This window comes from Rhinolophus sinicus, linkage group LG15, assembly GCF_036562045.2.
Source record: "Rhinolophus sinicus isolate RSC01 linkage group LG15, ASM3656204v1, whole genome shotgun sequence".
Lineage (NCBI taxonomy): Eukaryota > Metazoa > Chordata > Mammalia > Chiroptera > Rhinolophidae > Rhinolophus > Rhinolophus sinicus.
The window spans coordinates 43297112-43320105 of NC_133764.1; the positions used below are offsets into that span (position 1 = coordinate 43297112).

At 37.2% G+C, this 22994-nt stretch overlaps 2 protein-coding genes across 10 annotated transcripts in view; one reads left to right on the forward strand and one right to left on the reverse strand.

The window, feature by feature from the left end:
* Positions 1 to 359: 359 nt before the first annotated feature.
* ANKRD40CL (ANKRD40 C-terminal like) lies at positions 360 to 1712 on the forward strand (the record flags this gene model as incomplete). The annotated part of the gene is given in 3 exon segments (XM_074319370.1): positions 360 to 514; positions 914 to 924; positions 1457 to 1712. Coding segments are annotated over 3 exon segments (273 nt in total), but the record flags the coding sequence as incomplete, so codon positions are not given.
* A 6006-nt stretch (positions 1713 to 7718) lies between these two features.
* The window catches only part of LUC7L3 (LUC7 like 3 pre-mRNA splicing factor), a 28262-nt gene continuing 12986 nt past the window's right edge, over positions 7719 to 22994 (reverse strand). The window contains exons 2-13 of one of the 9 annotated variants that reach the window (XM_074320021.1): positions 21352 to 21418; positions 20201 to 20286; positions 18198 to 18237; positions 17574 to 17728; positions 17343 to 17487; positions 16889 to 16963; positions 15779 to 15883; positions 14838 to 14999; positions 14179 to 14462; positions 13510 to 13670; positions 9767 to 9907; positions 7719 to 9661 (exon numbers count right to left, since the gene is read on the reverse strand). In XM_074320021.1, coding sequence (XP_074176122.1) covers positions 9474 to 9661; positions 9767 to 9907; positions 13510 to 13670; positions 14179 to 14462; positions 14838 to 14999; positions 15779 to 15883; positions 16889 to 16963; positions 17343 to 17465 — 1239 coding nt within the window. In that variant the 5' untranslated portion in view covers positions 17466 to 17487; positions 17574 to 17728; positions 18198 to 18237; positions 20201 to 20286; positions 21352 to 21418 and the 3' untranslated portion in view covers positions 7719 to 9473. Of the gene's footprint in view, positions 9662 to 9713; positions 9908 to 11078; positions 11205 to 13509; positions 13671 to 14178; positions 14463 to 14837; positions 15000 to 15778; positions 15884 to 16888; positions 16964 to 17342; positions 17488 to 17573; positions 17729 to 18197; positions 18238 to 20200; positions 20287 to 21351; positions 21419 to 22994 lie in introns of those variants that run through there. The other 8 variants (XM_019730977.2, XM_074320017.1, XM_074320019.1 and 5 more) reach the window with 8 other exon arrangements.

Consider the following 22994-nt stretch of genomic DNA (forward strand, 5'->3'; position numbering starts at 1 on the left):
TTTCTCAGGACTTTCACCTTGCAGTCCCCCCGTGGGATGAGGGAGGAACCACACCGAGTGACATGCATCTCTGCACAATGGCTGCCCAAAACTCGCCAAACAACCAACAAAGTGCAAACCACTCCCAGGTGTTGCCCAAGGATGACGCATTTAAATACCCATTGCATATTTTAAATCCTAACCTGGCTCCAAACTGCAAGCTTGTTTGCGGTGTGCATAAGGGGGCATACACCCCAGGGCCTGCACAGCACTCTAAGAAAAGCCTGATAATATGAAACGTTTTTTATGTGCCAATAAAAGCTCCATGTCTGTTTATTCAGTTCTTGGGATTCTCTATGCTGTAATCATTGATCATATTGACAGGCTTTAAAAATGGGTATTTTGTTTGTTTTACAAATGAATTTGTGGGTGATCGACAGCTGGTGCTTAAAGTCAGAATTCAGAGCCGCAAAGCAAGTGACTTCGTTGAAAATGAACTGAACAGATGAGAGCTCAGTTACCAAAATCTACTCAAGTAAGTTGGTGTGAGCTGGGCACTAACCCAGAGCCAAGCGGAAAAGATCAGAAAGCTACCAAACACGCTGCTCAGAAAGGTAGGGTTTATGAGTGTCTACATGCAGACGGGGCTCTAAGTGGGTGTATGTACTGCGAAGCCAATCATTTTGCTTTCACATTTCTAATATGAAAACAAAATTCAAGACACTGGAAATTTTGGCTGCAGGATGATCAAACATGGCAGCTAGGTAATTTTCAATCTGGTGTTTTTGAAGATTTGCACTTAATTCTTAAACCCTTTAAAATTCTATGAATTACAACTATTGCCCAAATTTAAGACGAGTTCCCGCCACATGGCCCTGCCAACCCTTGCAAAACCTGTTAACAGTAGCATAGTCCCCATTCCTTATCTGCTTAGCAACAGCCTTTGTTTTGCAATGTCAGGAAACATTCGTTTCTACATTTTTAAGTATTTTCAAAACTCAAAAAATAGATCTCAATTTTTAAAATCAGAAGAAAAATCCCATTTCTTTGTGCATTATTTTTAAAAAAGGTTTTCAAAATGCCTTTAGCAATTCTTACTGGTTATCTTGGCTAAGAGTATATTCTTTGTAAACTCACAGTAAGTGGCAGGATTGATCATACTTTCTAGTTAGCTTTCAAAAAAATGCCTTGGCCTCAAGTTTATTCTTGAGCAGTATTAAATTGGGACTATCTTCCCCTTTGGTCTCTGCAATGAAAGGAGAAAGGAGGGAGGGGGAAAAAAACGAAAAGATTCTCACCTGCTCAGTTTGCCATGGATAGACAGACAAAACAATACAGAAATACCTTGTTAAGCCAAGAACCAAGATGTGAGCCAATAAGCCTTTTTATCTTAATAACTTCACATGGTATTTATAAACCATTATAATTTCTTTTCACATTAAGGACAAAGCCATTCTAACTACGGAACTTTGAGAAGTAGAACTCATTTTGATGAAAAATGGAAGCTCTGAAGTGATAGACTACACACCGTCTCTGACCGAGAGGCCCTGCTACAACTGCAATGCTGCAAAAATGACATACTAAAAAATCCCAGAGGGGGTGGCCGGATGGCTCAGTTGGTTACAGCACGAGAGCTCTCAACAAGGTTGCCAGTTCATTTCCCACATGGGACGGTGTACTGCACCCCTGCAACTAAAGATTGAAAATGGCAACAACTGGACTTAAAAAAAAAATCCCAGGCGTACTTATGTACTGCTGACATTGTCGGGGCAAGTGGCCAGGGTCTGTTCCAGTCAACCCCCTAAGGGCAGGGTGAGTTCATGGAAAAGCTCGGACCCACTTGGCACACAGGTTCAGCCAGTGCTGTTTTTAAAGACATCTCCGATCAACATTCCCTATTTACACTTATTAGGTTGGTGCAAAAGTAATTGCGGTTTAAAGGTTGAAAATTGCAAAAACAGCAATTACTTTTGCACCAACCTAATAACTTACCTGTAAAATGGCATGACATACAACTTGAGTGGCTATCTTTGAGACTATTGTTAACAATTTGCAGAACCACCAAGGCACACAGCTCACAGCACTGACCTTACAAATAAGGGAAAAAACCGAAGTTGGTGCCCTCACTGACGACTAGCTCCGAGGTGTGCAGTCATCACACCCCATGTGAGGTTCCTCCCTACCACACTATCTAAAATCCTCTGGGCCAACTCGAACTTCTTACAACGGCTTGTACTTTGGAAGCATGACACCCCTTACCCACTTTAATTAACAATATACCTCTTACCCTAGTTATCCCTAATTCTTATGGAATCTGAGCAAGCGCAATGTCGTCTCCCCCGGCCCCCCTCACCGGTCCCTCATCTCCAAATTCTCCATCCCTTGGCTTTGATGCAAGTTGGGGGACGCACAGGCATTACATGGGCACTCATCTCACCCAATTGTCCAAAGAGCAGAAAATAGTGAGTGCAGAAGTGTTGTGCACCGTTTCGTGGAGTGTAATGAGTAAATCTGAGACCTGAACCTGCAATTTGCTCAGTATCATGGGTCTTTTGTCACTTTTAAACTGTCACCATGGTGAGATGATTGATTTGGGAACTAAATCCACAGGACGGCACTCTGCCATCCGCTCAGGCCCTCGGCACAGGGAGAGGGGCAGCTTACCGTGTTTCCCCGAAAATAAGACCTAGCCGGACCATCAGCTCTAATGCGTCTTTTGGAGCAAAAATAAGACCTGGTCTTGTATTAATTTTTGCTCCTAAAGACGCACTAGAGCTGATGGTCCGGCCAGGTCTTACTTTCAGGGAGACACGGTAGCAGCCCTCAGCTTCCGCAGGCCTTACAGAGGGAATACCTCTGCGCTGTGAGCTCAGCATCTAAGTACTTGTTTTAAAGACAGCCTGCCCCCTAAAGCAAGCTAATCCCACAGCACTCACAGAATTCCAGCACCAGAGGACTGTGACAGGAGATGACAGGGGTCGATTCCCAAATGCCATCTCTGTAAGGTATTTTCAATTTTGTTTTGAAATAGTAAGGACAATTTAGACAGGGGCTGAGCTTGGTTAGGTTAATGGCCTGGAATCATCATTTGAGGAAAAGTGAGGCTTTAAGGGAGTGTTTTTTTAGTTAACATGGTAGAATAAATTTGAAAGAAAACTAGTTTGTTGGGAGGCAAGCTTATATAATCCTAATAGAACATACAGAGGTGTTGTCTAGTGGTTAATTACAGTAAGATTAACAAGGGCAGCAATTTATCATAAGGTTGGTGAGCAAATTCAATATCCATTCCAAGTTGTTAAACACAGCCTGCATCAAATCCACTATAAAAATTGATTTTCTCTAATAAACATTAATAAATTCAAGGATGCAAATTAAGAATAAAAATTTGAGGAGCTTCAAGAGTCATTTTTATTAGTTTTCACTTCATGCATAGACTGTGAAAACTAATTTAAGGTGCAATTCCACTGAAAGTTTGTCATTGTAAGGTTTGTAACGCACTGAAATGAAATCAAGTACCAGAATGCTATCATAAAAAGTTTAAGAACATATTTAGGTTAAAATATGGAATGATCTAGAATTCTTGGTCTTTCACAACCTGTCATTTACAGTAGGGTGACCAGTAACTCCTAACACCACCCCTTCCCACCCCTCAGAGCTGAAGTCCTTCAGGGAAGAGCCTGGTTCCTAGTAGCACTCAGGGGTGTTTTTTTCTAATTAAATTTACTGAAGTGACATTGTTTTGAATGAACTCACAGCCAAGTCCTGAGCTCACACACAAGGGACCCAAGAGTCACCTGAGGAGCATTATCTGCAGGAAAGGGAGCCACTGCCAACTGATACACGTTTAACACTTCATGGTGCCCCGACCAAGAGTAGAAAAAGGTCAAAAAGGAGTTTCTCTCAGGTGAGAATCTAAGTTCAACAAAAACAAGGACCGAGCCGACCATAGGAGCATAGCTCTTCTCAGCTCCACAGTTCCCTGCCTAGAGGGGCATAAATCTAAGAGAAAAGCCTCCCTGGAAGCTGCTTAGACAGCAGGGCAAACGCATCGGGCTCCCTGGCTGATACCCTGGCTGTTAAGATAAAAAGAAGAAGATATCACAAAGAAAAACACACACTTAGGTCCTGTTTCTAGCTTTTAAAGAACTACAATTAAGACCCTAAATTTGGCACTCAAGAAACCTCTTAAATCTGCCACACTGAAGGAGGGTTAATTTTATGAAATAACATTGTTTCCACATCTATTTTATTGTAGGTACTACCTACACCGAAACCTTTCCCTTTTTTTACTTTCAATTTTATTAAAAATATCATACATACAAAAGCACATAAACATACAGTTCAAAAAGAAACCGCCCACCCAACTTGAGCAACAGAGCATCACCACCAGTTCCACCAGTTCCTCTGAAGGCTTCTCCTCAGTCTCATTTCCCTCCTGCCCTCCACGGCATAACAATGCATTTCGTGTTAATCATTTCCTGGCTTTTCTTTCATTGACCATATATTTAATCAACAGCCTGGTTTTGACCTCCACAGAAATGGAACCAGAGTGGATGTATTCTTCTGTAACTTGTTTTGACCACTGAGATTCATCCATGCTCACATCTGTAGCTGTAGTTCAGTTTGACTTCTGTGGAATTCCATTGTAGGAATATAGCACGGTATTTATTCAGTGCACTGTTGATGGACATTTGGGGGGTCTTTCCAGTTTTTTCCCTTTTCTCCCTATTTCAAATGATACTGTTACGACATTTTTACATCCATCTCCTGGCACATGTGTAAAGAGTTTCTCTAGGGTATGTATCTAGGGGTAGAAGAGCCACAAGAGAAGTTATGGCACAGCCAGTTAGGCCAAATTGTTTTCCATTGTTCCTAAACATTCTTAAATCTGTTGATAAATCTGTTGACAACTGATCTACTTGGAATGGCTGAGGGGAAGAAACAGATCAACTATGAAACTCTCAAATTGCATTTTTAAAATAGGAATTAAAAAATCTGATACAATGAAAAACACATTTATTTCTCAGCTTTGGTTTACTTGAAATGTACTTTTAAAAACTACATGTTAAAATGTAAGAAGAGTGCTGTCTCCTACGCTTCAAATGTTTCTAAATATACCGAGTGAAAACAGCAAGATTCAGAACATACGGTATTCTTATATATAAAAAAGATCTATACACATATGCTTACATCACCCACCTCCCACACAAAAAACCACTTGGAAGAATAATTGCTAACAGTAGTAGCTCCTGGAAAGGAAGAACAGAGGGACGGGAGAAGGCAGACACAGATCACTAAGTACTTCTACTGTTGTTTTCTGAACCATGTACAAGCATTAGAATTGTAATACAATTATTTCAAAAAGCAGTCACCTGTGGTTCTTTCATAAACAACTAAAAATCAGTCCGAACCCAAACTTGAAAACCTGAATGAAGTCCCATCCCACAGAAAATATACACAATAAATTCTCGTGTCCTTTCCGTTTCATGCACTTCAGAAAAAATGTTTTAAAACATTCATACAGCTCATCTACAATGCATTTTTAAAAGCATAGAATGCAAGCTCAAAAAACTACCCTAAATTGTTCAGTTTTAACATCTTTAGAAACTTAATCAGAAGGTGGCTGAACTCAACCTGTATGTGGCCAAGGTGTTCTCAAACCTTGGACATAGGGTCAGTTATCTTATTACACTAACTCTATTGAAGAAACCAGACAGATCACCTGCAGGTGAGGGATGCTATAAGGAGAGAAGGTAAATAACTAAGTTGGGCAATAGGACTAGTTTATTAGAAGCTCAAGAAGGCAAGAAACGTATTTTATTTCCAATTGAAAAATAAAGGTACTATGATTTAAGAACAAAAAAGTCTTAGCAGAGGGGAGGATGCCAGAGCAGGAGACTCAATTACTGTGTCCCTTTGAGCAGCACAATAGAAAGTAAGCTATGAGACCAGTACTACAGTTGGTGGCTGGCCAATTAAGGTTCACCCAATTTATTTTAATTAATAAACTGCTGTTTAAATCCTTGTCTTTTGTCTTTTGGAGATACATGCTGAAATATTTACAGATTAAGACTTGCGTGAAAATAATAGGGGGTAGGGGATACACACACAAGAAATAAGACTGGCCACTGAGTCTTAGTGGTGATGAGTTTTAACACAGGTTAATTACACTATTCTACTTTTGTGTATGTCTTAAATTTTCCAAAAAAAACCACAACTGCTCTGATTCCAATCTTATCAAGTAATCTTCTGATTAATGAAAATTGAGACAATACGCACTAATCGAATGACAACTTTTAGATCTGTAAGGCAGAAAGGTGTATTTCTCAGAGTAAATGAGAACACAGCTTCCATATAGGATTCTTGTGAATTTGGTTAGTAAGCATCATTTCCCATTGAGCCTGACATGGGTGTTGGGAGCGACCCAACTTCTAGATCTCCACAACTAAGGCCAAACCTTAGTCACTGACACCTTGTGGGACCAGGCCTCCCCCTCAAATCCTACGTAACTTCGATATGATAGAGATGAAGATGAAGCCTTTCATGAACTCCTTCACTGTACTTCGTTACAGTAAGTCAGCTATTAATTTCTAGGACAAAATCAATCTGGTATTTTAATACCTTAATACTGTAGTACCTTAGTACTTGAATAAATCTGTTTTGTTTTTCTTAATATTTAGTAATAGAATATGGTACTATCACTTTATAAGTTCTTTATTCCTACAACCACAATCTTGTCAAACTACACAAAGCAGTGTGCTTGGGAGGTGGCTGTTAGGTTTCCTTCCCCATGTCATCTTAATCCTCACAAATCATCTCTGACAAATACAGAGATAATCCATTTGCTGCATCTCCAGGATCAACTAGGTAAGCCAGGAGTGCACTATCCCCGTAGCATTATTTCATACAGGACCTCTGAAGTGGCAGTTTCATTATTTTCCAAAGCCTAGGGGAGGGTATTTTAGTAAATTCTGTAACAGTTCATTATGCCTGTTAGAACGAATAGAGGCATAACAGTGAGGACCTGGACCATGAAGCAGAAACCTAGACTCGATGTGCTAGCTCTCCAACATGGAGCCAGATCACCTTGGGTAAGTCATTTAACCCACTTACTCAGTTTCTCTACTTATAAACTGACGGTCAAATTTGAAAATTATAACTCACAAAGAATTACTATGATATATGTAGCTGGAAATAATACTTTTATCCAGTTAAGAAAGAGGGCTATAGGTAGAAATTTGGTACCAAATTTGCCGTATGTGAGCAAAGGGGAAAAAAAAAATCACCTGCTTAACTACCAGTTTTTTTTTAAAGAATCCCTGTTGTATGTACTACACACCCCATACACAGAAATACACTTGTAATCTGACAAGACCAGGTTAGAAGAAATCTCGATACAGGATTTAAAACAAAGACCAAAAACTAGTTAAAAGTTCTTGAATGCTCTTCTACATCATTGTATCATAGAGGACGATAATGTTTGTCAGAAGGGTATTCTGAATTTTCTGCTACTAAAGCTCTCTCTCAGGGATGTAAAAATATATTCTAGTTCACTGTACATCTTTGCTATTAAAAAGCAAAATTCAAATTTATTCATAACCACCCCAAATTGAAGCACCATTATTTAAAACATTTAAACTGTGGAAATTCTATAAAAGTCTTCAACAAAACAATCAAATAAATTGTACACTGACACCTCTAGTAACAGTGCACCTCTTATATTTAAAACAAGGGACTAATTCAGAGTCAATAGCTTTATTAGAAAAAGATTAATACTAAAACTTTTCAATGACAGAGACAATCAGATTTGTAACAGAAACTCAGAGATACTTTATTTTCACTTCTAAATCCAAAGGCTAGGTATAGCAGAGTTGTAAAAATGGAATCCCACTTAGTCTGATTCACACGAATACTAACGTTTAATCCCGTTTTCAAAGTCCAAGAATGAAACTTGCAATTAAACACTGAGCAAGCCACATGTTTAGGTAATATTTCTTAAAAAGTCTTAAAGAAAAAAATATGATACAAGACCTAAGTTTTCAGTGGCATTCATATGCTATTAACACGTTCTGAAATCTGGTAGGTCACATCAGTCCTGAATTAGTTTTTAATAATAATAATAAAAAAAAAAGCTAACTGAGCTTTAAACTTTTTCTATGCCACTATAGTTTTCTTTCACCTCATTTTAATGTCGGTCTTCACTTTATGCCGTTTTCATTTTTCTTCCAAAAATCTTCGAACGGTAGTCCTATAATGCAAAATTTGGGGAAAAATGATAATTAGACAACATGTAAAAGGCAAACTTTTATGACTAAGTGTTGGCCCAGTCACTAACTGCTAATTAACATATGTATATGGAATGTTTGTATTCTTTTTAATTATCAAGGCATCAGTGTGGTCTTAAAAGCCATGTGCCTGTGTGGGCTTGCCTATGTGGGAATGGCTCACACAGACATAACACTATATTGCTGTCCCAGAAAAGGAATGCCATCGACAAATCAACTAATTGGTACTTCCTTTCATTAGGAATCTTCTATCCCACGCCACTAGCCCAAAGAATGAACAGTTTATAGGTTTTAAGAACTCTTACAAAACCTGACTTTTAATAGTTCTTTAAAAACCCAAATTCATTCTATATGGTTCATTAGTACGTTGCAGATTGAAGGTGTCTATCCTTGCTATTCACTGCTGCTTTAAATGTATCAGCCAGTGATTATTCCTATATTCCTATGGCTGACTGCAAATTCTCCTACACAGTAGGAAATATTAAACACATACCTCTTAAAGACTTGAGAACTGCACTGAATGTAACAAGGCGAATAATATGAAGTGTTTATTGTATTTAAAATTCTTTAAAGATATCTAATTCTGGGCACCACTGCATCCCTACATACAGTTGAAAAAAAATGCCATTCTGTTAACATTTGATTTATAAGTTTCCACGCAATACACAAAAAACCCCTCTGTGCTTCTTGTAAAGAACAAAAAAGATACACAACAGTTAAGCGTAAAGATCACAGGCAATAGCATTCAAACATGGATGTGGGTAGAGAAAGGAGTACCTGGCATGAGTACCTGCTTAGTTTGACTGAATCCTTGATTTTTAATTTGGCTTTTCATGGGCCGCTCACAACACCAACGCTGTGTGAGGTATGGTAGTCAGCTGCAATAATTCATAAACCCTACACTTCCATCAATCCAATGCTACTGGCTCTCGAGTTACAGAACAAACTGCATTAGAATGCAAGGCAATAAAGCAAAAAACTAGAAACATCCTTGACAAAGAAATAACTAGCAGTTTAATTAAAACAAAGTAGTCCAACATGTGCCTCAGAAATATTTAAGTTTTTAAAGCATATGTCTCTGCCAATGTACCAACACAAGATGGACTTAATACCAAAAAGAAAAAAAAAAAACAGTTCAACCTTTTTATTAAAAAAAAAGAAATGACAGCAAAATCCCTAAAAAAAGGATAATTAACTTTTCAATGGCGACTATATTACAAATGTGGGCAATAATTTCCAAAGAGGCACACTAATGGGCACGAGTCTGCTACAAAATAGCTGAGACAAAACAATGTACCTCAAAATGTTTTGCAGGACTACACTGTCTTTTCCTTCAGAAGATGTATGTCTTCTTACTCGGCTTAGTTCCATCTTCATCTGTGCATACTTACGCTGCACTGTCAAACAGTAACAAAAAGCCCTAATCAAAGTGAGAAACAATACACTTACCTCTGTCTGATCTGAGGTCTTATCAGATCAGTTTTAATTGGACTGAGTGTCACCTTCAGATTTAATGTCTTCACTGGTCCCATTGACCTCATTCTTAGTATCACTTTCCTTTGATTCAGTGTTTGTGTCTTCGCTCTGTTTTTCTCGACTACTGGACTTCACACTACTTTTTTTATCATCAGATCCCCTCTTTTCTGCCATAAAAGAAGACATTGATCATGGATTTTCAAGTAAATAAAATACATACATGATACTTTGAAAAGTGAATCAAAAAATGAAAAAACAATCACTTCCCACAGACTGCAAGTAACACAGTTTGGTGAATCTATCAAAGGGACAAAATCTGTAATTTATGGAGATGGGGGGAATCAGAGAAAGCAAAAGGTAAAAGAATGGGCAAATTTTCTCAAACTAGTGAGAAGCTATTAAGCACAGGCAACTCAAAATGACCACAGAATTTAGCATTTAAGTAAATTTCATTTAGAGTAAAAAAAAAATCAAAAGCAATGGGAAAGATATGAAAGACAGTACACAGAAACTGTGTCCACATGAAATAAAGTTTTAAAGGTAAAAAGAGTAATTGCAAAAGGTGAAAAAATGTTGAATAGGCATGTTTCTCCAACTACCTTTAAATGCAAAAAAGATTAGATGTGTGTGTGTGTGTGTATATACACATATATATATATTTGAATGCCCAAGAGGGACAAGCCCAATGGAAAGAAAGTAGATCTTAAATCTCAACTCAAGTACTGAACTTTTGTGCTTTGCTAAGTAATATATAGGCCAACTCAGAGTTGTTTTTCCAAAAGGAGAAATTAAAGTTCAACTCATCTGCAAATAAAGAATGAAAAAAGTAAATCCCGATGTTTTTCTTCTACTATTTTCTTTGGAATGGTGAAACCTCACACTAGAAATGAAAAGTGGTATAAAGAGAAAGGATATTCTAGCTTTTTCAGTTCCAAGTATTGCCCAACAAAAGATTTCTACAGAAAATGTTAAAAGAAACTACAAACTTTCTAGACAAATTATTTTTCCCTTTATAACTAAGTCAAAAACAGCTGGTCTCGCAGAGCAGTTCGTAAGATAGACGTTTTAAGAGAAGCAGAACCCTCTACAGATTCTGGACAAAGTTGTTAAGACACAACATTAATAACCAGAAGAGGAATGGTAATGAAAACAAAATATGGTATGGGGGACATTCATTCAAAGAATGTGAGAATTAAAGATCTTGTGTGAAGGAGCATATTCAGTCCGTAACACCTGCCAAACGCACAAAGCAATGCCCAAGTAGCTGACTGCAGGACTTGCTTCACGTCTGTCTATCCACTTATGAGAACTGTGCCAGTACAGTGTACTCTAACTGACCTTGTGGAAAAGTCCTCCCTTTGTGCCTTATGGGCTTCTCCGGTGCACAGGTAGCTTCAATGTGGAAGAGTCGTCTTGTTGCCCCGTAGAGGACTAGTAGTCAGTCCAATAATCTTATCTTCTGCCCTATGTAAATATGGTAGATCTTAATAGTCCTAAGGACATCCACGAAGTGTGGTGGACTTTAGGGCTATGGAGTAAAAAAGGAAACTCTCTTGACAAAGAGAGCGCACTAAATTGGTTGGTGGTAAGGAAGATAGGTTTGTGTGAGAAACCACTTTTCATTTGTGGAGTTAGATAAAGTGCTTCCATCACAACACCTGCAGTAGTGAACTCCCTCTTACTCATTTGCCATTATTAAATGCTTGCTACGGCTCATATCTGGTCTCAAGGTTCAGGCCTTCAGTCATTTACATACCTAGGAGTGCCTGAATGGCTACATGGCATTTTCAAAAGCCAATAAATCATATCACTTCTAAGAGATCCCAAAGTTTAAGATAAATCTATTAATGGCATATCCAATCTTTCAAGATAGACCTGATGCAGTTTTCTCTGAATCAAATCCTCTTTCCATCCATCCATATCTCACCAGGAAAATCCCTATCTGTCCATAACCTAAACACAACGCAGTTTATTGCACTTAAAAGTTTTATTACATTCCACGATGTCATTATTACAATTAAGATTATAGCCAATCCGTTCAAGATATCTTTTATCCAGAAATTACACAAACACTTCTGTTTTTAGTCAGGCCAGTGCCATTTATTGCTTAACTGTGATCCCAGATAGTTACAAAGGCCAGCTAGCTTTTGTCCCTGAGAACTAATCCAACTATTTAAAGTGACATGGATGATAGAAATTTAGTTCTCAAAGATAAGTGAGTCATTTGATCTCTAACATGAACATTTGGCTCTTGAGAATTGACCGCTCACCCCAAAAAATACATAAGAAAAGTCTTCCAAAAGTGTTAGGTGAAACTTTCTTAAAACTAATGTAAAATGTTAACCCTTTGTAGCAATTGCCTTTTGAATCACAGAATTTCTAAACTTAAATGGCAAATACTAAAGCTCATGAGACTAAGTTTTAAAAATTATCTTTGTTTCCTACTTTTTAACATTTGCTCCATATTGAAAAATAAAAAAAGCCAATACATGTAAAATATTTTTTTAAAAGTTGCACTTATTTAAGGAAAAATAAAAGAAGGCAAAAAAGAAAAAAAGTCTATTGTTTGTGCTGCTAGTTCTCTAGCTCAATCTAGCAAAAACCTGAGCCTGGCCAAAAAAAAACCAAACAAACAACAAACAAACAAACACAAAAAACCAAAATAGGATAGTTCCATAAAAGAAAATAGTAATAAATGGGTATCACATAAAAGTTCAGTATTATAAACTCCAACAGCAGCACACATATTATGTTGGTGATCAAACATGGACACAGGTAGGACAGAACAAGCAGAGCCAAGAAAATTAAGCCCTTCCTCTCATTCCCAAAATCCATGCAAAGCAGATCAGCCCAGTCAATACAAAATGAAAGATGCTTAAGGAAACTGAAGAAAATGCAGTAAGAAGATCCTGATGATTAAAAATTATCTTTCAATAAAGGCTAAAAGATGAGAATATCCTTGTGAAAACATGCCAAAGACAAAATGAGAAAGTCCATTCATACTGCACAGTAAACCAGCTACTGGAATGCCACAGAAAACCAAAGAAAAAAGTAGAGAGAAAACAGCACAGTTTCAATAGAACACATGGTTAAAACATGTAAAGGAGTTCAACTTCTACAAACTCAGAAGTTAATTACTGAGTTAAATGAAGGCTGTACAAATGAGGACCAACAAAACAAAGTAAAACAATGTACATTTATTTACTCTGCAAGACATATTATGGAACCCTACAGCAGATTTTAAAAAAATGCTGCCAATAACCAGGTTAATGTATTCTAAAGCCTACAAATCCTGAAAGGTAATGCAATACTTGGAAGAATCTAGATGATAAAACTTCAGGTTATCAACTGAAGGATGTGGTTTTTTGCTTTTTTAAAATTTTTATTTATTTAAGTGTGTTTTTCCAGGACCCATCAGCCCCAAGTCAAGTAGTTGTTTCAATCTAGTTGTGGAGGGCGCAGCTCACAGTGGTCCATCTGGGGATGGAACCGGCAACCTTGTTGTTAAGAGCACTGCGCTCTAACCAACTGAGCTAACTGGCTGCCCTGAAGGGTATGGTTTCATTGTGTTCTAAGAAAACACCATGTCAACTGTCATTCTCACAAACCAAAAGCACAAGGGAAAATAATGCCCATCTCCCACTGAATTTTAAGTGAAAAGGAGTATAGCTTGAAATGGAACTCTGCCTGCGTCCAAAGAAAAGTGAGTGAGGGGAGACAAGAGTATGAAAAGAGTCTCTTGTTGAATTAAATTGTCACATAAACTAACCTTTCTCCTTAGATTTTCTATCTTGTTCTCTGTCCCGACTTTTGCTCCTGTGCTTGTATGACTTTCGATCCCGGCTTTTTGATCTTCTTCGATCCCGACTACGAGATCTATGCTTTCTTTCTGATCTATCATGGCTTCTGCTTCTTCGTCGATCTCTACTTCTTAATAATTTAAAACAAATTAAAAGCAACTTTAGCTGATAATTACAATGAGAAGAAACTTTGAAGAATTATAGACCATTGAATAAATATCAAGATTAAGCAAAACTTACCCTTAAAAGGCAAATGAATATTAATCTACTACTAAGACATATTTACATTACAAATCTTAAGAACTAAAAATTACTGAAAATCTTTCTAACTTGTAACCTCACCCAAAATAACTTATAATTTAAATGTTTTCTTAGGGTCAATGAGAAGAGAAGCACATAGAGACCATCTAATACACTACCTTCCTAATAAGATTGCATCAAACCTCCTTAGACTGGTACTAGGAAATAGTCAAGAAGTTGCCTTGAAGATGCACAAGTTCACGGATTCAACTCTTACAATGCATCTCAGTGCTTAACAATACTTAAGAGCTTCTTAAGTCCCAAGGAGTAACCCAGTGATTCCTGCTGTTTGCTGCACACTCGCGTGTGCCGGGCACTGTTTCAGGCGCTCCACATACCTGCTTCTCCTTCTCTCTCTGCTTCGTGATCTTTTGTGGTCCCGAGACCTGCTGCACCTTCGGTCAGAGGTTCGGCTTGAATGCCGACTTCGCGAACGACTTCTTTTTCTTCTCTCCCTGTCACGAGCCCTTTCTTTTTCTCTTTCTTCCTCTTCTCTTCGTCTTTTCCTTTCTCTTTCTTCTCTTTCTCTCTCCCGTTCTTTCTCTCTTTCTTCTCGTTCTTGCTTCTCCTTTTTTAAACGTTCATCACGATCAGGTTCTTCAGTTCTTTTTCTTAACTTTTCCTAAGGAAATCAAGTGCAATTTTTATAGAACAATGACCTGTAAAAACACTTTCAAACAATGGTTAACTAATGTGAAGCATTTATAGACCAACGTAGGAAATGTGATGCCCTAAAAGGGAAATTCCCACATCATGTATGTAACACAAGGTATCATTAACTAAATCCTCAGGAATATCCTTTCTCTGAATTCCTGGCACTAAACAGTGAAGAAGATAGAGTACTTTGCTAATCTAATGACTAGCAAACTTTTACAAGGGTTGTATCACTGCGTCAAATAACACCACTGTCAATAAGAGGTTTATATCTATGTAATCAATTTTTAGCCATACTATATTATTAGCTATAGCTGAAATGCATGTTTAGAACAAAACTTACTTTTAATTCTTCTACAGTAGCTTTAATTTTGGCATATCCCATGTGCTGTTTTCCCATCAAATGATCATCTACCCGGGACTGGGCATCTCCTACTATCAAAAAAGCTCCACACACTTCACAAACTTCCATTTGTTTTTCTTGGGCAGCAAAACTTTCAATTGTCTAAAATGATAAATCAGTTATTATTAGTGTATTTGAGGAAGAGAGAAACAAAACCCAAAAAAGTACTTATCATTTAGACTAGAGTTCCAATTTTGTGAGTTGCTACTCTCCATTGTCTACCCCCACCCCAGTCATTAATATCAAGCAGCCTTTAGAAAGGGAAAGCATGGATGGCAACAGCACCCAACTTTCCCTATCATCCCGGAAGTGCTGAGACCCCCATGGCTCAACTGTAACCACCGAATTCCCCACACCACCTTGGGAAAGTTACACTACCTTTCAGAAAATTACCTATTTCAGTCTGAATTCATTTCTTGCAAAGGCTAAGGTGTCACCTCCATATTAAAAATGTTTTTCAAAGTCATTAAGGAATTGAACTCAATGAGCATAATCTGAACATCTATTCAATATTTGGGAACCAATGATCAATTATATTCTACCATCAATATCCAAAACATACATATTTTCTAATTAAAAGTTTTAAAAAGTCGACAATATTTTTAAGAGTATACCAATTTTGAACTAAGGTAAATATGTACTGAGTAACAAGAGAAAATAAAGCCCAGGCCCAAATGAATACTTATGATCTAAGACACCAGTTGGCAAGCCAGCAGCTAGAAGCCTATTTTTGTAGTTTTATTGGATATACAGCCACACCCATTTGTTTATGTATTGTCTAAAGCAGTTTTCATAATATAAAGACAGAGCTCAGTAGCTGCAACAGTATAGCCTACAGCTACCATATTTACTACGCGTACTTTAATGAAGTTGCTACTCACCGAAGTTGTGGACCTAAGTAATTCTCTCTCTTCTTTTAACTGTTCAACTAATTTCATCATTCCCTGGGCTTCTTCTACTTTTCCTTCAGATCCTAGTTCTTCAATCTAAGGGAGATTTAAAAAAAAAAAAAAAAAAGAAAAAGAAAAGCACTGAAGACTCCTTTCTAACCAAACTATCCAAATATTTTTCTTTTCTTCCCCAAGCGTCATTCACATTTAGTGGTTGTTTAGGGTCTTTTTACTTGGTTTTGTTTACTGAAGCCTCGTGTTTAATTTACCCTTTTGTCTTTTTACAGCATTAATGAAATGTACCTGACATGCAACAAGCTGCATTATTTTTAAGGTACACAACTTGGTAAGTTTTGACACCCATGAAATCAATACCATCATCTACATAATGAAAATACTCATCACCCCCAAGTTCCCTTGTGCCTCTATAGTACCTACTCCCCAAGCAACCACTGATCTACTTTCTTTCACTATAGCTTTTTTGCATTTTCTAGAATTTTATGTAAATGGACCCATGTATTTTTTTTGGGGGGTGGGGTTGGCTTCTCAGTCCGCCTAATCATCCATACTGTTACATGCACTTAATTCCTTTTTATTACTGAATAATTCCATTGTGTGAAAATATCACAATTGTTTATCCATTCACTTGTTGATAGACATGAGTTTTTTGCTTTTTTTTTTTTTCCGGATTTTTGCCTATTATGAATAACAAGGCTGCCATACACAGCGGCGCACAACTCTTTATGGAAACATGTTTTCATTTCTCTTCAGTAAATATCTAGGAGACTGGCTCATGGTGTGTCTGTTAACTTAAGAAACAGATAAAAAGTCTTGTCCAAAGTTGTTGTACCATTTTACACTCCAGGAGCAGTATATGATCGTTCTAGTTTGCCCACATCTTCACTAACACTTGATATGGTCAATCTTTGTAATTTTAGCCATCCTAATACATATTCAATAAAAAACCCATTGTGGTTTTAATTTATATTTCCCTAATGACTAAGAACCTTTATATTTATTTATTTATTTGCCATCCTTATATCTTCTTTGGTTAAGTGGTTTATTCCAAATATTTTCTGACACTAATGCACACAGTTTTACCTGTTGCAGGAGTACATCAATTTTATCTGTTAGAACCTGAATTTTTTCTTCATTTTTGCCTGTTGGGCCAGCTGCCTATTAAAGACAATAAAATGTATTATTAAAAAGTAAAAAAAAAAGGGTAAATATTCAAACTCTCACATACCACACACATTTGTGTTTTATAATCAAAAAATATTGAATCACAAGGATAGTAACTTAATTATCTTCAATTTGTTAGCCAATTATATATTATCAGTTACTAATATTCAAGAAAAAAATCTTATGTTAGTAAAATCAGTAGTACATTTACTAATAAAGACTGAAAAAATAAGTGCCTTTTAAGTTTCATGTCATTCTAAAAGAACACAAAGTAATAAATGAACTGGAACACAAGTTTCAATACTAGGGAGGTCTCTGGGTCTCCAGAGAACAAGGACACTTTACAAAGACTGCAAATGAATTTCACACTCACCCCAGACGACTGCTGGTTTTGAGATAATGCCAAACGAGCATGGCCTCGTCTAATTCTACGTTCTACTTCTGCAAGTAAGCTCTGCAGATATCGCAAAAAATCTCTCTCATAGCCAACTTTCATAAAACGAGAACTTTTCTCATACCTGATAAAAATGAAAATAAACAAGCGTTACACTTTTCCCACATCTTTATTACGACTCATATTCTATTTTCCCCCCACATATTCTACCTTAACTAGTCTCGTGGACTACTGCATTTAGGCTGAAGAGTAAACCAGGTGTTTAAGAAGTGAATTTCTAGCTTTCCTTCATCCTGGAAAAGGGAAGGCTGTATTTAGCTTCCTTCATCCTGGTAAAGGGATGGCAGTATTTAGCTTACTTCATCCTGGTAAAGGGAAGGCAGTATTTAGCTTCCTTCATCCTGGTAAAGGGAAGGCAGTATTTAGCTTCCTTCATCCTGGTAAAGGGAAGGCAGTATTTAGCTGCCATTATGGTTGGTAAGAGCATGGATTTTACAATCAGGCAAATCTAGGTGCTTCAACACCAACAATACAACTACATTGGATCTGTGACCCCAGACAAGCCTCATTTATAAAATCAAGGCTATTAAAAAGCAACTGTGATGTTTAAAAAAAAAGCTTAGGCTTTATGCTTGGCATTTAGTTATGTACTTATGTGGTGGCTAATATCATTAATGAAGCTACATGACTGTCTACCACCCCCAGCTAGTGAATAGGACCTCACTCAGACATTCATTTTACATTCATTCCAATTATTTCTTCAATCTTTGTCCCCTTTAAACTAAATAATGATGGGTGTTGGGAGAAAATGACCCCCCAAAAAGGGTAACTTACTGTTTTCGTAGATTTTCATCATGAATTTTTTCACATGGACCTGAAGAGAAAGAAATATGAATGCATCAAGTATTGGTGATGTTAACAACTTTTTCTCTTGCCAAAACAAAGTTTTCTTAAAAAAAAAGGAAAAAAGGTCCATTTTATCATTGAGTAGTCTGTAGACGCCTAAATTGAGCCTACTGAATCATGAAGCAACACGCCCAAGTAAGCATAAAAACTGTTCTCCTCAGTCTTCAGGATCAGTTTAATGGAGAGCAACTATAAGGTAGGAAAAGAAGAGGGAAAAGGAGGAAAGAGAAAATTGTTCCTTACTGCCACCCAAGAAAAAAAACTGTGAGGAGGGTGGACATGTCTGAATCACGACCGACATCTTACTAATTTTGAGTATTTGCACATCAAGTCAGACAATACAAGACTAGCACCGTGGTCCCACCCCTTCCCGCCACCAAAAGGCAACCAATTTTAACCCTTTTAGCTATTTCTTCCGGGATTTACCTCTGTATTCCTAAATTCTATGCTTATTTTACTTTCTCTTCATTTATCTTAGTCTTCAAAATTTTAGGTTAAGTAAGTATTCAGTGTTTCTATTTTGTCTATGCAAGTACTATTAACTGCTGAGCCAAATAAAAGGTGCATTACGATGACACTTCTGACACACTCTACTTTGTTTTGTCAGAATTCTTTCATTTTAACTTCTATTTCTAAATTGTTCCAAAACACTTTTAACTCAACTACAGAAACTATCGCAACACTAATATCCCTCAACATTCAGAAGATATCAGAAAATCAGCTTCACTTTCTTCTGTGAGCTTCTTGACCTGCTTCAATCTGGGCTGCTTACTTTCTAAGCTCACTAACAGTGTTGTCATCCTGAGAAATTCCTTTTCTGGTCTGTATTGGATGCAGTTTACTGGATCTCTTGTTTTTCCTCCTTCTTGGTTTATGCCCCTGTGTTGGTAGTTTCCACAGAAAAGGTTCATAGGAGATAAATTTGTTGAGACCTTGCGTATCTGAAAAATATCTTTTCACCCTCACACTTTCCTTTTGGCTATGTAGCTAACCTGGATAAAAATATTTTTCAGAATCCTCAGGGTGTCTCTCCAATGTCTTCAAGCTTCCAGTTTGTTACTGGCAAATCTGAGGCCATTCCGATTCACAGTCCTGTGTGCCCCACCCCCAGTGTTCTGAAATTTCACAACCCTGCGCCTTGCTATGGATCTTTTTTCACTCACTGCTGTGTATTCAAACACATTCAACCTAGAGACTAACGTCCTTCATTCAGCACTGCAAATTTTTTAATTTCCTCCCTTCTGTTTTCTCTATCTAGACCCTTATTCAGCTATTAGAATACTAGACTGATATTTCAATCTTTTCTATCCGATTACCCAACATTCACAAACCTTTCCACTGATTTTTATTGCAGATTTCTCCAGTTCTAATTTCCAAGGGCTCTTTTGGTTTTTCAAAAGTTCCCTTTTTATATAGCATCCTAGTCTTCCTAATATCTTCTTGTATTTCTCTGAGGATACTACCGTGATTCCCCGAAAATAAGACCCAACTGGACCATCAGCTCTAATGCGTCTTTTGGAGCAAAAATTAATATAAGACCCAGTCTTATTTTAATATAAGACTGTGTATAATATAATACCGGGTCTAATACTAAGTTTTGCTCCAAAAGACACATTAGAGCTGATGGTCCGGCTAGGTCTTATTTTCGGAGAAACACGGTAAATTTAGTTAAAACTTTTCCATTTTTTTCTCCTGCTGTCCGCATTATCTCTAACTCCACTAAATTCTTTTTTTCTGTTGGCTTTGGTTAAACTTTCGTGTTGAAGGTTTTCTTCATATGTCTGACTGGTGTTCCTTGACTGGCAAAACACTTCCAAAATCTGACTGCAAGCTGGTATGCACAGGCAGGTTTTGTCAACTAATACGGGCTTTACCATTGCAAAATCAGGCAGCAAAGGCTTTCTTTTAGGAGACTCCCCAAGGGTCAGTACCTGTAGATCACTTCTCTGGAACTGTTCACTTTCTCTAAAGAATCCTCTTCTCTTCTGCCTGGGGAAAAACATCTGGCTGTATCCTTCTAGGAACAGGGCAGAGGAGGGAATGGGAAAACCCCACTATTAAGAATATAGATTTGTTTAATCTCTTACAATCTCATTTTTACTCTCTACTGCCCTGTGCTGTGTCTGGAATCCCAATATCTAGACTCATCCTAATGTGTTGTTAATGCTCTAGGGCAAGCATTGTGCTTAATTAACTTCTCTTTTATGTACCATTCTTGGAGAGAAGAAGATAGTCACTCAATTATGTATTTTTTTTTTTACATTTTCTAGTTCAGTTGAACTAGTCTCTTTAGTCCAATTTCTCCAGAAAATAACCACCTAGTCTCTTGGGGTGTATGGATGGGAGAAGCAGAATCACCAGATGCATAGGTTTTAAGAGCCTGACACCCACACTAGTGGTTCTTAACGGGTAGCAATTATGCCCCCCAGGGACATTTGGCAATGCCTGCAGACATTTTTGGTTGTCACAATTTTGGGGGGAGAGGAGGGCTGACATATAGTGGGTAGAGGGCAGGGACGCTGCTAAACATCCTACAATGCACAGGACAGCCCCCCAAAAATAACAGAATCTACCAGCTCAAAATGTCAAATGTCAAGGTTGGGAAACCCTAAACTAGACTAATACGTCATTTTCGGTCCCATGACTCAACTCTGCCTTCTACGATACCTGGTGCCTCCAAATCCTGAGCCTGCCCAGGGCTCCGCTGACCAATCACTTGTTCTGTGTAATATCCCCTTTTGCAGGCTTTCAGGGTACAGGTTTCTCTACTCTGTTGACTTTGCTGCTACTCTTCCATCCACTTGTTATCTTCCAAAATTTTGTTGACATTCTAATGTTATCTCTTCTTCTGTTTACACTTTTGTTTTACAATTTTCATTTTAGTGGAGGGATTTCAGGAAGGAGTGGAAATATATATGTGTCATTTAACTAGACTGACATTTATTAACACATTTAAAAATCTAAGCCAGGAAAGAAATTACTTTATCAATAAACTTTTAAGAGAAAACTTTTCAGAATTATAAAGTACCAGTTCTTTTTTAAGTCACAAGTTTGGTAAGAGTTACACAGAAAATTCACTTACCAAGATCAGAACGAGTGTTGGTGAACAATTCCGCAGGACAAAAACCACAGAGATAATATTTACAAACCTATTGAAGAAAAACAAAGGTACTTAATTTTTTTTAAATTGTTCAGTTTTAAAACTATATTGGAAAAGGATACCAAATAACTATTTTCTCATTTCTTGATCTCCATCTTTCAACCAAGTAAGTTTCAGAACAATTTCATTTGTTAAACCATTTTAGTTAAGCAGTGATTTCTGGACTCCTGGATTTCAGTAAAAGATGTACAAGACTGACAAGGAGTTACCAGTTTTTAAAATTACTGCCTACCCTCTCAACCACAACAAATATGGGAAGATGTCCAGAAAAAAGGAATATTTATTATTTTATTAAAAAACAAAAACAAAGGAATGGGTTCTTGCCATCTGTGGCAGCATGGATGGACCTGGAGGGTATTGTGCTGAGTGTCAGACAGAGGAAGATAGATGCAATGGCGTTTCTCTTTTATGTGGAATTTAAAGAAAATGAACAAACAAACACAAACAACCTCATAGGTACAGAGAACATTTTGATGGTTGCCAGATGGGATTGGGGAGGGGGAGTGAAAAAGGGGAAGGGTTGTCACACAGTAGTCATGGGGATTTAGCGTATAGCACAAGGAATATAGTCAATATTATAATAAACATGTATGGAGTCACAGGAGTACTAGATTTATCTGGGTGATACATGAAGGGTGGTTGGGAGCAGGGTGAAATAGGTGAAGGGATCAAGAAGCACAAACTGGTAGTTACAAAATAGTCATGGGGATATAAAGCAAAGCACAAGGAATATAGTCAATATGGTAATAACTATGTATAGTGCCAGTGCCAGGTGGGTACTAGACTAGTCAGGGGGATTACTTCTTAAATTATGTAAACGTCTAATCACTATTCTGTACACCTGAAATTAATGTAAAATAATACTGAATGTCAACTGTAATTGAAAAATTAAAAAGGGGGGGAAGAATAAAGGGGAATAAGAAGTTCAAATTTCCAGGTATAAGACAAATAAGTCATGGGGATGTAACGTACAACAGGGAATATAGTCAATAACATTGTGATAGATTGACTGAGAGTTCTTTCTAGACACTTAGGGCTAGATGTTAAATATGTAATTGTTTTCTGCCTCAAAGGTCAATTGTTTTACACTTGTTTGAAACAATGTGGGAACAAGCTGTGTCCAGAAGAACTAAGGTAAAAAAAAAAACAATTAAAGATTCAAAAATCATGTCTAAACAAAAGATTTAGTGTTATACCAATATTATCCTATTAAATACTTGATTTCTAAGATTACTCTTTGCAATTTAAACATTGTTTTTACAAATAAATTTATTAAAAAGGCTCTATATGCTTGAATGGTTAATAGTTTTTCAAATTATTTCCAAACTTCCAGTGCTCATATGAAATATTTTCAAATGCTATGTAATTTTCTAATTAAAAAGTGATTTGTTAAACTTTTCACCCACTTATACCACAATAAAATACCAATGCCAATACTCACTTTAAAAAAATATTTAAGAATCTCTTTTATTTGGGGTAGAGAGGACAGAGTATGCTCCTTATCTTTCAGACTATAAACCCTGTTTCCAAGGGCCCAAAAGTGACTTACCAAATTTCTTACAACT